A 17,887-nucleotide genomic window follows, 5' to 3' on the forward strand; every position below is an offset into this window, starting at 1 on the left:
AGACTTAAACAAGTGATTTCTCCATCAGACATGTCCCTCACACTACAGACAGATCATTTCCTGTAGCCCTCCTTTGTGTGTGTCCCTTTTGACTGCTACCAGAGCCGCTTTTTCTTGGTCTGGGCCACTCACCAAGCCCCCTACATATCTGTGGCCCTCCTTCTATCCTGCTGGATGAGTAGGCAGACCCTGGCTTGCCCTTTCCTGAGCCCTTGGCCTCGTGCAGCTGAGGCATCCCTTTTGCAAGGTTCTTGGCTTTGTTTTCTCCCCTCTTATATGCTTTTCAAAGGTCTGTTCCCACTTTCTTCTTCTCAAAATTCTGTCTTCCTCTTCACTGTACCTGTTTTGGCATTCTCCTTAGGTGTAGTGAGCTGTGAAACACCAAAGATTAAGAAGCACCGCAGTAAAGGGTAGATGAGAGAAACTTCTCCCTCCACATCAATTTTTATGAGTATAGGCAGCCCATGGAAGGGCCCTATAAATCACTAAGTATAGGAATAAAATGGTCTGTGTGGATGGTCTAGCTAGCCTGAAACTCCTCAGTTCCGTTGTATGATTTTGTCAGGTACAGAGGGGTGAGGAAGAGCCCCCACGTAGGGCAGTTGAGTTTCCCGTTTTGTCTAAAACATAGCTGCAGTTCTTCCCGGTGCAATTTTAAGAGCATCTCTAAGCCATCACACAGATAGATTCAAGGGAAGGAAGTGGTTTCCCAGCACACTTTTTGAAGTCTGATCCTGTCTCCTTTTCTTCCTAGGTACTTGGAAGTTCTGGTAAAACATATACATGTCTGGCCTCTTGTCATTACTGCTCATGTCCTGCCTTTGCCTTCTCAGTGCTACGGAAGAGCGACAGCCTACTGGTGAGGACGGGGAGGCTCTTCGTTCCTACTACAGCTGAGTCAGGAGGGAAGTCGTGAGCCCTCATTGTGTGCTTTGAGGGTCAAAAAGAATGGGAACTTTACTACATATAGAAACAAATAGTAGCCTATCCTTGGTTTTAGTCATCTCTTGGATTTACCCTCCTGAAATGCAAGGTCATTTTGAGAACTGTATAAATTTTTACTTAAAAGGTCATAGATGAAGCTTTGAGAAAGGCAATAGGTAAATCCCAGAAGTTCATACTGAAGAATTAGATGGCCCATTAAAAATATGGACTAAATTGGATACTGGCAGCTGTGCATATCCCCAGCTCCAGGCATGAGGTAGTGTCCCCACACTGCCCAGAACAGCCTGGTACTTAGCTACACGTGACTTGCACATGGGGCAGGATAGCACAGTGGTACTTGTACAATTTCATAGGAGTTCAGGGCAGCTAGAACAGGACATACTCACCCAACTCCTCATTCCAAAAGGAAAAGGCATTACCCCCCTGAGAGCAGAAGCTATTTTTTAAGTCCTTTCAAAGAAGAAAAGTACAGCATCCACTCCATTCTTCCTTTTCTTAAGGGAACGTGTTAAAATTAGAAAACATCTTGGGAGCTGGGTGGCAAAATGGATATCTCATTTTACAAGAGGTCATGTTCACAGTTGATGCGCCATGTTTATTTCGCCTGTAAAATGACAGGATTCCTTTAATATCTAAAGCTCTGTCCTGTAGTCATCACTGTTGTCTCCCTGAAGGTGTGTCCAGGCCCATGTATGTGAGAGTCTGGCTGCCACTTCCTTCCCCACCGCCAGGAAGTGTAACTGGTTAAGAACGTAGACTCCAAGTACAGACTTAGATGGGGTAAGACTTGTCCTTGTAGGGATAAGACTTGTCCTCGTAGGGTAGCTGTCAGATTTAAATGAGCTAATCTACGAGAAGCACTTCATAGCACAGTGCCTCTAAGAACATTAGTCATTAACAGCTTTCTGAAGGCAAGGAAAACAGAAGCCCAATTTAGGACAAAAATGAGGAGCCCATCTTGGTTTTCACCTGGGGTTGTATATCCTATGCCCGCTGGACCCAAGCAGCTTCCCAAAGCAGCAAGCAAAGTACGTCCTTTGCCCCCTTCAACTTTGAGGGAAACCCTGGTGGTGTAGTGGTTAAAAGCTGCAGCTGCTAACCGAGAGGTCAGCAGTTTGAATCTACCAGGCACTCCCTGGACACCTTATGGGGCAGTTCTCCCCTGTCCTATAGGGTTGCTATGAGTTGGAATCAACAGCAATGGGTTTTTTGGTTTTGGACTTTCAGAGAGAATGCAGCTGTCTCATCTTCTTTATCTGCAATGTTTAAGCAATGAGTTGAAGGCCCATAATCAGTGTGCCCCAGTTCTTTTCCACTGGATGTAATGGTGGTGAAAGGCCTCAGTTAGCCTGGCCAGCCCTTGCCCTGCCTGGTTCTCACGAGCTTGTGTGTTTTGTATTCCAGTGCAAGCATCTCTTGGCAGTTTACCTCAGTCAGGTAACCGGGGCCTGCCAGCAGCTAAGCGTCTCTGACGAGCAGTTGACTGACATATTATTGACTGAGGCGGAACAAGAGCATAAAGCTACAGACTGAGCACCATCGTCTTTCAAAACAGAAGCCTTGTCCAGAAATGTTTTAAATTGTCAGGGTTCACACGGGAAGAGAGCTGAAATGGTTCTTCCAGAGGCTTCTTGCTGCTGTGACACACCTGTGCCTTTTCCTGCCTGGCCTGCAGGAGGAGCTGTGGAGTAGAACCCGCGGTGAATGCTTAGAATCCCTATACAGGTCTTCTAGTCTCTGAGCCCTGGGGGTAAAAAATTTCCCTGGATGGACTCAAGCATTTTGTATTCAAGTAAAGTCTAATGTGGTATCCACAGTTGGTTAGATTCTCAAGTTACTGAACTACTAGTAATTTAAAAAGTGCTGGAGTGGTAGACCAAACTGAGTAGGGTGAAGTTTAAAAAAGAAAGCGGTACTTCTTTTCCTTGGGTCCAGAAAATTATTCTGCAGCGATCAAAGATTGAAGCAGAGAGGTATGACTAACCAGCAGCGAGACTAAAAAGACCTAGGAGCTGTGCTTGCAGTAAGCTTCAGGCATCGATGGTGCTGGCCTCAGAGCAGTGTGAGGAGGTATGCGTCACAGTGGCATCGAGAACAGGATGTGACAGCGTTGCTCCACATGGATTTCTGAGCCTTAGACCAGGGAAGGGAAGGGGCTCAGTCATGTCCCAGAGGGAAGCTGAAGTGGCTGCTGGGTTTTTTAGTCTGAAGAAAAGGCAAATGAAGTTGTTACAGGGAGAGAAATGGGTCTCATTTGGACCCCAAGAGGAAGCAAAGGAGTAAAAGGAGAAAGATTGCAGTACAGGACAAGAACTTCTTACTCAGTAAAGCTGTACCCAGCCAGAATAGGATCCTAGAAGGGCAGGAATCCATCTCTTGAGAGGCTCAGTAAACTTGCTAGGATAGTGCAGAGGATTGAAGCAGTGAACACAGATAAAATAGATGGCTTTTGGGAGGGGCAGGGAGAGTCACTGCCTAGATAGTAGGCGCTTGCTATCTTTGTGATGGGAAGGGTAACACCAAATGGGGGCAAAGTGCACACAGCTTGACCAAGGTAAATGATGTCACTGAGATGTACACAAGAAAAAAGGGCCAGTTGATTATTTCTATGGGATATACAATTTTGAAAAAACAACCAAAAATATATGTGTGGGTATATGCGTATGTACGTAGACGTAAATATGCATAGGTGTGTGTATATGTGTGTATATACAGGTTATGCATCTATGTGACTGTAAGTATACATATTCATGTATATAATAAAGCACATGTGGCATAGTTAAACAGACTTCTTAGACATAAGCAAACACCTCGCAGGACTGGATTTCTGGGTTTGAAGGATTAGGACCATAGTCTTGTGGGACATCTAGGTCAATTGGTATAATATAGTTCATAACATTATGTTCTTCATCCCACTTTGGTGAGTAGTATCTGGGTCTCAAAAGCTTGTGAGCGGCCATCTAAGAGACAACTGTTGGTCTCTACTCATTCGGCCTGAAAGAGAAGGAACTAGTCTACAAGACAGTCCACACAAACCACAGCCTCATCTATCCTGAGACCAGAAGAACTAGGTGGTGCTCAGGTGCTACTAGTGACCGTTCTAATCAGGGCCACAATAGATGGACCCTGATAGAATGTGAAAAAAACATGAAACAGAACCTTGGATTTCTAAAACAAACAAACAAACAAATCTACTAGACTGGACTGGTTGTACTGTGCTCCTTTAAAAACATTGCCTATGAGACCAAATAGTCGACAATTACTTTAAAACAAAGATGAGAATGTAAGGGGGCAGGGAAACTAAATTAACAGAAATGGAACAACCAGAACAGAAATAAAATGTTCGTGCATTGTAAAGAGCGTAACCAATGCCATGAACAGCTTGTGTAGAAATTGTTGAATGGGAGCCTAAACTGCTATGTAAACCTTCACTGAAAACACAATAAAATATTATATATAATAAAAAAAGAAATTACAGCCCAGAAAACTGCCACCCCGTGAGGTGCTAACAAGTGAATACTGTATGAAAAGCCCAGTGCCACAGATTTTAGAGTGTTCTGTGGTTGGCAGAGCGTTTACTTTGATGTGTGGCAAATAAAATCTATGAAGACTTTTCTACTACTAAGGAAATGTGGGCTGGGCGTAGACTTTTTAAAGCAGTCTTCAGGGTAAAGTACAGAGGGTAGACGCAGCTCTGTATGACAAGCCAGTGCTGTACCCTAAGCTTATTTTAAGTTTTATTCTTATTTCATGTAATACACACAGAGTTATATAAAATTTCATACTTTCAGTTCCAGCATCTTGACCAAACTTGACTTTGGAAGAGAAGTCAAACACATTTCCTGGCTCTAGGAGGGGAAAACAGAATCTGGTAGAGGAGGGATCCCGTTTCTTCAGTTTCTTCCTCTAGAGCAAGTTTTCTGACCTGGAAGAGAAGGGAGCTCAAAACTGTTACCTGACGATGCTCCACTAGAGAACTTGAGGGTGTATCATTTCCCTATATTAAGACAGCAGCTTCTCGATTGAAGATTATACTTTTAATTTTCCTTATTGCCCTCCTAGGAACAAGTATACATTTTTAGTATATACAACTTTTATTTTTCCATTGCCTCTAAGTTAAAAATATTTGCATTATAGTAGTTCACAGTATTTCACAGTAAAATGGTTTCAATCATTCCCTACTATGAAAGATGCAGATTCTTAAAAAAAAAAAAAAAAACTGTCTTTTAAAATCCATTCACATGTCAGCATCATCCACTTAGTAAGAGCAGCTGAGTAGAACCATAAATGCCACGAAATATTTTTGTCAGCCTGTGGTGCTTGTTAACAACATGTGTGTATTAACTAGATAAGTGGTAACTCCAGGGAAAGAGTCAACAGAGGCAGCCTGTATGCTTGAGTCTTTCACAACGAGAATCAGTCAGTCGTGTCCCTTTGTTTGTTGTGAATTTGCCTTCTTGAAGAGGCCAGAGCCAAAGTCATAGGCCCACAGCGGGAGCAGGATGTGCTCCCGCCTGCCCATTCCTACTCTTGAGGACATCTGTCTGGCAGAGGATATACCGGGAGATGATTTTGTGAAAAGTATAGCGGAAGTCTTGGTTCCGATAGGCGTAGACAATGGGATTGACAACTGAGTTGGCATGTGATAGAAGGATGGCCACGTTCATTGCCCACTTGGGCCTATCCTTAGCTAGAGCTGGCTGAAAAAGAGTAACACAGTTGATAGCGTGTACCGGTAGCCAGCACAGAGCAAAAATGCCCACAATCATGGCTAGGGATTTGGCCGCATGGATCTCCCGTTGAAGGGTGGTCCTCGAGTGGTCCACCAGCTCAGTGCGCTGAAGCTGCTTGCAGGCCACCGTGAAGATCTTGATGTAGATCACCAGCATTATGAGCAGTGGGGGCAGGACACATCCAAAGAAGTTGAAATACACCATGTAGCTCATGGGGACCACATTCTCAAAGAGACACCTCACAGGGCAGCAGCTTTCATTCATGGCTCCATCCCAGGGCTCAGTGCAGTTGTTGGTGGCACTGTCTTGGCTATTCCATCCCAGGAACGGAGTCAGTCCAATGCCAAAGGCAAGGACCCAAAGGACAGCAATGACTCCTCTTGCCCGGGTCCCAGTGACCAAACTCTTATACCTATTGAAAAGAACATCATCTGTTATGATCAGTTTGCAATATTCTGTAACTAAAATTCTGTAACCAGTCTAAGACCCCACGTCTGTTTCTGTGCCGTAGCCCTTTACCCTTAGCAGCCTCTAATGTTTATCCTCAGAGGGCACCATGAGTCAACACTAAAGGCATGCAAGCAGGATATGAGCAGCTTTGCTTTAATAAGAGTGTCATTCTTGACTTAGTAATCACTTCTGTTTAGTGATAAATCATGGTCAGTGACAACTGGGAGTTTTAGAGGAGTACTTTCTAATTACCTAGCTACTGACCTTTGAGTCTAGGTCTTCTGTAAGGTGGTGAAGACAGGTCAGTGGACAGAACACACACAAAGCACTGCTTTAATGGACTTATATTTCTAGCAGGGGAAGACAGACAATAATAAATAATAAACATGGGTTAGTAAATCTGTAGTATGTTAAAAGGAGGTAAGTTTGGTATGAAAAAAAGAATAAGATAGGGAATGTAGTTTTAAAGGGGTTGAGGGCTTCACTGATAAGGTGACATTTGAACACTGGCCCCAAGGTAGGAAGAACTGGAGCCCCCTGGAGGTGGGCAGCACTACCTGGTAGCTCTAGGCAAGGATCCTTCTGGTCTCCCACAAACAAGAGGTTTGCCTCTGACTGTGGGCAGAATCACCCCTGAACACCTCTGTCACTGCCGGAGAACAAGCATTGGCATTGCCCTTAATGGTCGAGAAATGCTAACAGCAGAGTTGATAAAAGTTGGGAAATAACTTAGCAAATATTAAACATACTTTTTCAGTAATTTTTAAACCATTAAAACTTATTTAAAATCACTAGAAACATAAATTACATTTTAGACACTTTGCTGTAAACGCATGTTGATTAATAACTATTCAATCTAATGTACTGACTAAATAAAATCGTTCTGTCACTTCTGCGGGGGGCCGCGAAACTGTTTGACAGACATTACATTAAGACTTATCTATACAAGAAGTGTCAAATTTCCTTTACCTGCAGAATACAGCCCACAGAGCCCTCCAAGCCTCAGCCCCACATGCACAGGGCCTGCCACTCCTGATCAGCGACTCCCTTCTGGCTCATGCTGCTCTCAGCACCAGCCAAAATACCGGTTCCTCTTTCAAGGGTCACCTCCTTTCCTGAGCAGCAGAGCAGCCCACCCCCACTCCGTGCCGCCTCCCTTCCCCACCTTGTAAAGCCTGCTCATCTGTTCACACGGGCTTCCCCTCAACTAGAATGTTAGCCACTTAAGGACTGGAACCTCTTCCTTTTGCGTCATTATCTCCAGGACCTGCACAGAGCCTGGCACGCAGTAGGTTCTACTGAAAATATGGCCATGACGAATACATTGCTTCTCCATTTCATGATTTATCAAACGGGTTTAAAGCAAGATTCTACTTATTGGGAATACCTGATGTTGCTGCCTGGACAGGCATGAGGGCCAGTACAGTCTGCTGAGGAAGTTAACTGAGTTCTTGCCTCAGAGTTTACAGTGACCTCTAATCTTTGCTGCTCCCCATTAGGGCAGCTGTCATCAACAGGCAGTCAGCTGTGGGGCCTTATATTATAGATGACATGTGCAGAATGGTGCTTCCATTCCCTTTTGTCACTGGTCACTTGGGGGTGCATGAGGTGATTCTAGCTAATGAGACATAAAAAGAAGTCTGCTGGAGGACTTTGAAAAAGATTTAACTTCTTCTAAAACAGGATTGCCCTTCTCCATACCCCATCTCTCCTGCTTTTGATGCTCTTGTGGGAGGCTGTGATGCCTCAAGCTGCAGCAGCCATCTTGTGACTGTAAGGGACAAGCCTGAAGACAAAGCCAGTACAGGAGACGTCAAAGCAGAAGGAAGAAAGAGTCCAGGTCTTTCATGATATCTCTGAACCACCAGACCAGCAATAACCACCATGGATCTGTATTCTTGTTTTGAGAGATTATTAAATCTCTTGATTGCTTAAGCCACTATGTGTCACTTCTAGCTAAAAGCATACTTAAACAAACTGGAAGGGACTTTCATCATTTTGGTCAAACCATTCTTTCACAAATGAGGAAACACAGATATAAAATCTGAGTAACAAAATACAAGAACTAAAGACCGGAAGCTAATGTTGGATTCCCAGGCAGTGATCCTCTCATTACATCCTGTTGCCTCTTCACTTACTCTTCTTTTTTCAAAGCAGTATTGGACGTGGAGCTCCCTGGACACGGAGGGCTCACAGGAGTGGCTTCCCACTAGAGTTCAAAACTGGATCCAGCCACATCTGAACTTTGCAAAACTGCTGAATCCTGCACATGTGAAAAATGACTTTTATGCCAAATTGTCCTGGCTAAGGGAAAGCAGCTGGTGACATTAAGGGAGCAGCTAGTCACAGCTTTCCCCATAACCCTCATCAAAGCCTCTCTTCTTGTTGGTTCCTTGTTTCATTCAAAGAGTTCTTCTCTTCTACCAGGCTCTCTCCTAAGCACTGGAAACATAATCCCTGTTCTCATGGAACTCACAGAGCCTGTGGGTGGTACAAACAGTAATGCGCTCAGCTGCTAACCAAAAGGTTGGAGGTTCCAGTCCACCTAGAGATGTCTCAGAAGAAAGGCCTGGCAATCTACTTCAGAAAAATCAGCCATTGAAACCCCACGGAGCATAGTTCTACTCTGACACATATGGGGTCGCCATGGGTTGAAATTGACTGAACAGCAACTTTTTTTTGTTCCTTGAAACAAACTAATGGAAGAGACAGAAAACAAGTAAAGACACACATATATACTTGTAAATTGGGTTAAGCTTGGTCATACCAAAATAAATAGCATGCAGTGATAAGAAAAAACAGAGGGAGACTTCTTGGACACAGAATGTCAGGGAAGGCCTCTCTCAAACAGAAACCTAAAAGTTGAGTCAAAATTTGAAAAGTACCAGAAGAACTAAACGGTGCCCAGCTACCACTACTGACTGTTCTGATCGGAGCCACAATAGATGGACCCTGATAAGACGAGAGAAAAATGTAGAACAGAACCTCAAATTCTTAAAAAAAAAAAAAATCCAAGTGTACTGGACCAGATAAGACTGGAGGACTTTCCAAGACTACTGCCCCGAGATACTCTTTAAACCCTGAACCAAAACTAGCCCGAGGTCACCTTTTAGCTAAAACACTGAATGGCTCAAAAAAAATACTATCACCCATGAGTACTGTGCTTCTTTAAAAAATCATCTGTATGAGACCAAATAGTCAACAGTTACTTTAAAACAAAGATGAGCAGGTATGGGGGGAAGGAAGACTAGATTAATGGAAATGGAACAACCAGAACAGAAATAAGAAGAATGTTCACTCATAGTGAAGAATGTAACCAATGTCATTAAACTGTGTAGAAATCATTGAATGAGAACCTAAACTTCTGTGTAGACCTTCACCTAAAACACAACAAAATTTTTTTTTTTAAGATAATAGAAATTGTTTTAAAGTAGAGAGAAGAACATTTCAGGCAGAGAAAACAGCATGTGCTAAGGTTTTCAGACAGGAGAAAGCTGGCAGCAGTGAGGGGTGGGTGAAGGAGAGGGATAATACTCTGGAAAGGAGTACAGAAAAGCAGTGAGAAGGCGCTCCAGCTGAGTCCTGACCTGAGCTCCGGGGTGTAGGTGGCAGTAAGAATGCAGGAGAAGCAATGTCCTTGGGAGAGGCAGGCCTCAGTCAGGGCTGGGTGGGGAAGGGAACACTCAGAGAAAAGTTGAGAACATGGGGCTTTGTGGACATAGGTGATGGTAGTTCCAGAGAGCACAGTGTTTTCAGGGTGCGTAGGGCTTGAGGTCTAAGTAGCCAGGGGATATATAGAGCTTTGTGGGGCTGCAAATTATTTCTGAAATATTTGGCTAAAGCTAAAATATCCAACCCATGTCTCCATTTTCATCTTTCATACACCAGTGTCCTTGAAACTTTTTAAAAAATTGAGTTCATCAATTTCTCCATCTTAAACAGGTTCTCCTTCCTAATTTCCTCCTAACTGGCAGGCAGTTTCCCATGTTGTCAGCCTTTGAACTGCAGGACCAGACACAAATTTGGAGACAAATGTCCTGAATCTCCCTGCCCCAAATGCACAGGACACAGCAATAACGCAGAGCCTCAACACCCACGTACCTCCTCTCTGGAAGGCACCCCCTCTCCAGGAGGCACAATGCCAAGTAGCACAATGCCAAGTACCTCGCACGTCTCTCTCAAACCATTCCTCATGAGGTAAGAGCTGCTACCCCTAGCTTGCAGATACGGAAACTGAGGCTCAGAGAGGTTAAATACTTGCCCGCTGCTACAAAATTGCTGTCAGGACAAAACCAATCTGGTCTGACTCTCATTTTCCTGCTCAGGAATCTCTGGCTCGTCAGTGCTCATCTCAGAAATCCCAGCCCCCATCTCTGCCTGGTCACCCAGCCACGGGCCTGCCATGGGCGCAGCAAGCCATAGGTCAGCTGCATTATTTTTTCACCCAAACACATCTGTTCTTGCCAAAGCTGCTTGCTGGTCCAGGGAGCCCCCACCTCCGAGGCCAGATACGTGGGAATCGGAGACCTGAAGTGGTCTCTACAACCCTTTTAGTCCTTGCAAGGAGAAATGTGCTTATTCTTTGTTCTGCTGGAGGACATGGGCATGGCCACCAGAGAGAAGAGGTGTAGGCTCCAAAGACAAAATTTTGAGCATTGATGCTCCAGCTCCACTGTGGCAGGACATCTGCCTCTCTAAGACACATGTCTGGACCCTGGAGCAGCCAGGCAGAGGGTGTGTGACCATCAGGGATGCTACAGAAAGCAGGCATGTGTCCCTGTACTAACGCAGGGTGCTGCGTGGGTGTCCCCCGGGGTCTCCGGCATCTCAGGAAGTCTGTGTCCTGCCATGTCCTCCCATCTCCCACTCCAGCCTGTGCCTCCATCTCCCCATTCTCCTCTGGCCTCACCCCTTGCTTGCTCACTCCATACGTGCTCCCTGTGCACCCCCAGCTCTCAGCACATCCTCAAGTCTGTGTGTTTGCCCCCCAAAACATTTCATGAAGGCAAGGGCCCCAGTGCCAGTCACTGCTCTGCTGGGAGGGCTTCCAGCACAGCAGTAAGGCCAAGGAAGCAGGACATCTGCCCCAAGTGTTGGAGAAGTAAGTAACTGGCAATCTAGAAATGAATTAAGAAAACACAGGCAATTTTATTATTCCAAACAAGGCAGGACCCAGTCCAGCCTGTGCAAGCCACACAAAGGGGGTGTTCTGGGAAAATCCACGCTCTGGGAAATGGCTATACGCCCTGCTGTGTGTGGAGACTGGTGGGACAACAATCACGTGGAGGGAGCCAACAAAAGAGAACTGTGGACACCAAGGTTACAGAACAAAAGGGGTAGCAGGGGAACCGCCAAGTGCTGCATAACAAGTGCTGGCCTATTTCTGGGGCCGTCTCCTCCTCTTGCTCTGCTGCCCTCAGCTCAAACCAGGCCACTCTCTCAGCCTTAGAAACCAGAACTCCCAGCACACAGAGCACTCGAAGTTCAGCAGATCCCTGAGGGCAGTGACCCATACAGTAACATTGAACCTACGCAGTCCAACCAGGGCTGGAAACAGCCTAACTTCCCATGAGAAAAGCGGGGAGAATGGGGCCTAGAGAACCCACCCCACGCTATGCTGCTGTGAGGCTTACTCCCAGTTCCTGCTATAACATGCACAAAGCACTTTATAACTGCACATCGCCACAGAAATGCAGTGGGGTCGTAGCACTGCCACTTAAAACTGTTTAGAATTTTGTTTCTTTATATTTTGTCTACCTCACAAGTTGCAGTCCTCTGTAAATAAAGACATTTCTCTATACAGCATTCTTAGAAAATCTCATGCTGTCTAAAATAGCACACGAAGAAAGCTCTGCTTATGTGAAAAATGAGGGGAGGAGCAAACCACTCAAAAACTACACAGTTCTCAAACAGGGCACTAACAAAATCACGGCTCATCCAGGCAGGCAGCTCAGTGTAGCTAGAGCTTGCCACAGTGGATGTCAAAAATGCACACAAACAGTAGAGAGGAGGAGGCGGGGCCAAGATGGCAGAGCAGTCAGACACTTCTGGGGGTCCCGCTTACAACAAAGATGCAAAAAAAAAACAAGTAAATTGGTTATATATATGACAAGCTAGGAGCCCTGAACAAAACAGGCAAAGTTAAGAAATTGGACTGAGTGGTAGGGGGAGGGAGAGACGGCTCAGAGGCAGCAAGGAGTTGCTGAACCTGACTCGGTGGGAAGCAGCGCCCCGAGCCCCCGTCCCCTGGTGCGACCCACATCGGGGCTGGTGGTAGCGTTCTGGATGCAGTTTTCTCAGCCACAGAGAGCCAGCAGCAGAGGCTACTCACACCTCCAGAATCGACAAAGAACAGCCACTCGGCAAAACATAAGTGCTTACATCTAATTTACCACATGGATCTAAAAGCATTCCTTTTGAAAGATCTCTCTCCCATCTATCTGATCCCTCCTCCGTCTGCTCCAAGCACGCTTCAGTGATAGTTTCCCTGGGCCTGAGATAGGCTCTACTGCGCACCCTGAGCCATTCTCCTGGCCTTGGAGAAGAAACAAATTAAAAATGGGGGAAAAGTAACCTGCTGAGAATTCAGGGCATAAGCAGCTCCTGTCCAGGCACAAGCAGTCCACAGACTTTGAATGCCTTTCACCCCTGCAAGGACCTATCTGGGCCCATTTCAGCAGCTAGGCCCTTGTTGGTATGGTACAAGGGTGTATGCGCCTGAAGTCTGACTTTTAACTGTTACAGCTGTGCGGTAGAGAGAGGTTTTTGACCTTTGACACTGTTCTGCCTGTTAAGCAGGGTCCTCACCTACCCACATCAGGGGCCTGAAGACTGGTGGCTCCACCCATGCCAGCTAGCCACCCATGACAGGGGTCCAAAAAATGAGTGGTGCGTCCCAGTCCTTAGAGCTACAAGCATTGGGTGCCCATGGTCCGGCTGCAGAGCCCACCCACCTCTGTGCTCTAGGGAACAGGGACGAGCATTGCTCACAGACACATGGGGAATGGTTGTCAGCCCCCTCCCTTCCTCAGTACGTGGTGCCCCTGCTGCAACCAGATACCTATGCATACACCAATTGCCACTGCTCCTCTAAGACCATAGGTGAGAGCCTCCATCACATACGTGGTGACAGACTACCTGGACACCTGAACTAAATCCATACAAGAAAAGTGAATGGACTCCTAGGCTCATATGCCTGGTAACAGCTCCAGCCATTTGGTGACAGGACATTAGTCTGGGGAAAGCACAGCACCTGCCTACCCACCAGAGAGTGAGGTGTGGTTACCTGGCCTCACCTTCAGGCTGAGTTCTTCCCAGGAGGTCAGGGCACTCAGTCACTCTGGTTCCTAAGGAGTTCTCATCTACTGCAAGTTCAGACATGTCTTAATCCCAGTGGTGGACCTGGCTGAGCCCACCACCATATGTAAAGGTGGTTGGGGGAGATGCCATCTCTCCTTCACAGTCACTCAGGAACAACAGGTAAGGGATACAGATACAAGCAAAGAAAACTGGTAGCACTACCACAGGTTCACTGTGGCAGGGGGAAGCAGTCCACGGTAGTAGGATAGTGATTAACCAATTGGGATTAAGGGTGGGGCCAGAGCCAGGTCTTCCAGCGTTCCCCTGTGGGGCTGTGTTTTGGTGATTCTCACATATTGGTCTCACATGTCAGGTAGGATCTGGAGCAGTCCAGGGTGGTAGGTTCTATACTCCGAGCTCCTTCACATGAAATATGCAGTCCCTAGGGAAAAAGTCACTGTCTGAAATCAGACCAGAGGAGGTAAAAACACTCCCCTGTGTCAAAAAACACCCTCCCCAGGCTGGAGTTAAAACACACTGCTTCAGATACAAGATTAATGGTCAAAAGCACTGGCCTTCACGTACACAAACAGTAACCAGTTAGAAGAGGACAGCAGGAGGCACATAAAGTCTGCATGTCCCATTACTGGTGACCTGATCTCTGTTCATCTGAGGTTTCTCCACTGTAAGGTAACTATTTTTCCATTTGTAATTACTAGGTATCTTGTGGGCAGAAACATTGAAACTTTGTTAATATCTTGTTCCTCATCAAACTTTGGCACACAAGTTACATCATCTATTGATGATTCTTGCCTGAATCAATTCTTACTTTAGTTGCCAAATGGTGATTTGCTTAGTCCTGTCATTCCTTCCCATCTAATGGATGGCATTCTACTGTAAGCAATAGTCCTTCCATCACATGACTTAAAATATATCAGGCTTCTTACTGAGCCTTAGTAGAGACTGAATGCTTACCCATGGGCCACCAAGTCACCACGCAACCTCAGCTGCCCATCATGAACTGAGTGTGGTCTGACTTACAGAGCCATAAAGTCGGATGTCCACAGCAGCACTCCATCATTAAATGGAAGTGGGATATATGATATCGGGCCCGAGTAAGTTGCATGTGGAAATGGCCTGAGGTAATATCTCCACTCCTGTCACATTACCTTTCATCTCCCAGTCTGCACCTATGGCCTCCTGGGGAGTTCCTCATGATCAGCTGAGAAAGAGAAAAATCATGCCCATTTTACAGATGGTTCTGCAAGATATGCAGGCCTCACTCACAACTTGACAGAACAGTGGAATAACCTTCTAAAGGTACAATTACAGTGCTGGCTAGATGGCAATACCTTGCAGGGTTGGGGCAGTGTTCTCTAGGAGGCTATATATGCTCTAGACCAGCATCCAATATATGGTGCTGTTTCTCCCATAACCAGGTGTCACTGGTTGAATTGTGTCCCCCCAAAAATGTGTTTATCAACTTGGCTAGGCCATGATTCCCAGTATTCTGTGGTTGTCCTCCATTTTGTGATTGTAATTTTATGCTAAAGAGAATTAGGGTGAGATTGTAACACCCTTAACCAGGTCACATCCCTGATCCCATGTAAAGGGAGTCTCCCTGGGGTGTGGCCTGCACCACCTTTTATCTCTCAAGAGATAAAAGGGAAGTTAGCAGAGAGAGAGGACCTCATACCACCAAGAAAGCAGTGCCGGGAGCAGAGCACGTCCTTTGGACCCAGGGTCCCTGCACGGAGAAGCTCCTAGTCCAGGGGAAGATGAATGAGAAGGCTGACAGAGAGAAAGACTTCCCCTAGAGCCGACACCCTGAGTTTGGACTTTTACCCTACTTTACTATGAAGAAATAAATTTTTCTTTGTTAAAGCCATCCACTTGTGTTATTTCTGTTACTGCAGCACTAGATAACTGAGACACCAGGATGCACGGGTCCAGGAATCAAGGGTGGAAATGGAAATGGCACCACTCACTGTTACCCCTGATGATCCACTCGCAAGATTTTTGCTTCCTGTCCCCACGAACTTATGCTCTGCAGGTCTAGAGGGCTTAGTTCCAAAAGAAGGAATGCTCCCACCTGTAGACACAGCACTAATTCCATTCAACTGGATGCTAAGAATGCCACTCAGTCACTTTGGGCTCCTTATGCCTCTGGATCAACAGGCAAAGAAGGGAGTTACCATACTGGCTGTTGTGATTGATGCAGATCACCAGGAGGAAATCAGATTGATATTACATAATGGAGGTAAAAAAGAGTATGTCTGGAATGTAGGCAGTCCCTTAAAGCACCTTTTAGTACTACCATCCCTGTGATTAAAGTGAATCTGGAAAACTACAGCAACCCAATTCTGACATGACTACTAATGGCTCAGACCCTTCAGGAATGAAGGTTTGGGTCACCCCACCAGGCAAAGAACCACGACCAGCTGAGGTGCTTGCTGAGAGCAAAGGGAATATGCAATGGGTGGTGGAAGAAAGTAATTCTAAATACCAGTTATGACCACATGACCAGTTGCAGAAATGAAGACTATAATTGTTATGGTATTACTGCTTTGTATGTGTGCATCACATATTTTTGTTTTCTTCACTTATAACATGTAAGATGTAAACAGGACTAGTACATTTTCAGTGTGTGTGTGTGTTTGTTGCATCATGTTAAGCACAAGTATGACTTTATAATTGTCTTTATTCAGAGGTTATGTATGATTTGGGGAGATGTGTACAGGTGCCAAATCAACAAGGGGTGGATTGTGATGGCTGTGGTTGCATGTCAGCTTAGCTGGGCCATGATTCTCAGTGGTTTGGCAGTTATGATATAGTTTGGCAGTTATGTGTAATGATGGAATCACTCCAGAATGAGACCTGATATAATGTAATCTCCTTCATAATGAGATCTGCTATGAGCAGCCAATCAGTTGAAAGGGAGTTTGCTTGAGGGTATGGCCTGCATCCAATATATACAGACTTTCTGGCAGAGCCCACTAGATTTTGCTCTGCAATGTCCTGCAATTGGCTTGTCATCATCTGAATTCCAGTTCTTGGGACTTGAGCCAGCAGCCTGTCATCTTACCTGCTGACCTTGGGTTCCTCAGCATCTATAGCTACAGGAGTCAGGAGAAGCCTCCAGCCTTGACGCCTGTCCAACAAACTTGGGACTTTCCAGGCTCTCAAATCTCTCTTTCTTACATACACACACATATATGGAGCCCTGGTGGTGCAGTGGTTAAGAGCTTGGCTGCTAACCAAAAGGTCAGCAGTTCGAATCCACCACCTGCTCCTTGGAAACCCAATGGGGCAGTTCTTCTCTGTCCTACAGGGTTGCTATGAGTCAGAATCAACTTGATGATGATGAGTTTGGTTTTAGTTTTACTATACATATGTACCTAACATCAGTGCTCCAAAATATATGAAACAAATAATGACTGACATGAAAGGAGAGATAAACAACCTCACAATAATAGCTGGGGACTTCAATACACCACTTTCAATTCTGGACAGAACATCTAAAAAGATCAGTAAGGACAAAGAGGACTGTCTTAGGCTGGGTTCTCTAGAGAAATAAAACCAGTGATGTGTATAAGTATATTTAGAGATTTATATCAAGGTAATGACTCATACAGATGTCCATGGGTCAGGCTGGATGCTTCTCCTGATTCATGCACTCAAGATCAGCAGGTCAGACAGCAGGGCTCTTGCTCACAGGATGCAAAGGCTAACAAATCCCAAGATTGGCAGGCAGGACAGCAAGTAAGCTGCTAGCTCAAGTCCCAAGAACCAGAGGTCAGAGGAACAGGAGCCAACTGCACGACCCAGAGAGAGCAAAAGTCCAGGAGCCTAACCAGAAAGCCCACATATATTAGACACTGGCCATGCTTCCAAGGAAACGCCCTTTCAAATGACTGACTAGTTGCAACAGATCCCATCATGGAGGTGATCACATTATATCAGATCTCATCATGGAAGTAATCACATCATCATACGACTGCCAAACTACACCATAACTGCCAAACCACTGAGAATCATGGCCCAGCCAAGTTGACACACAACCTTAACCATTACAAGGACTTAAATAATACCATAAGCCAACTAGACTTAATGGACATATATAAAACACCCCACCCATCAGAACAATACACATTTTTCTCCTATAAACATGGACCATTTTCCAGAATAGACCTTAATGCTAGGCCACAAAACAAGTCTCAACAAATTTTAAAAGACTGAAATTATACAAAGTATCTTCTCTGGCCACAAAGGAATAATATTAGAAATTAAAAGCAGAAGCAAAACTAGAACACACACGAATTCAAGGAAATTAAACAATGCACTATTAAATAACCATTGGGCCAAGGCAGAAATCAATAATGAAATTAAAAAATACTTGGAGATAAATGAAAACACATCATACCAAAACTTATGGGATGCCACAAAGGCAGTCCTCAGAG

At 45.3% G+C, this 17,887-nt stretch overlaps 2 protein-coding genes across 2 annotated transcripts in view; one reads left to right on the forward strand and one right to left on the reverse strand.

Annotated features, from left to right (window-relative positions):
- ZSWIM7 (zinc finger SWIM-type containing 7) overlaps positions 1-5,190 on the forward strand; it is a 31,454-nt gene extending 26,264 nt beyond the window's left edge. The window contains exons 4-5 of the mRNA XM_064270369.1: positions 755-859; positions 2,350-5,190. Coding sequence (XP_064126439.1) covers positions 755-859; positions 2,350-2,478 — 234 coding nt within the window. The 3' untranslated portion in view covers positions 2,479-5,190. The remainder of the gene's footprint in view (positions 1-754; positions 860-2,349) is intronic.
- Positions 4,548-17,887, reverse strand: part of ADORA2B (adenosine A2b receptor) — a 39,858-nt gene continuing 26,518 nt past the window's right edge. Inside the window, exon 2 of the mRNA XM_064271857.1 lies at positions 4,548-6,090. Within this exon, the coding sequence (XP_064127927.1) occupies positions 5,424-6,090 (667 nt within the window). The 3' untranslated portion in view covers positions 4,548-5,423. The remainder of the gene's footprint in view (positions 6,091-17,887) is intronic.

This window comes from Loxodonta africana, chromosome 18, assembly GCF_030014295.1.
Source record: "Loxodonta africana isolate mLoxAfr1 chromosome 18, mLoxAfr1.hap2, whole genome shotgun sequence".
Lineage (NCBI taxonomy): Eukaryota > Metazoa > Chordata > Mammalia > Proboscidea > Elephantidae > Loxodonta > Loxodonta africana.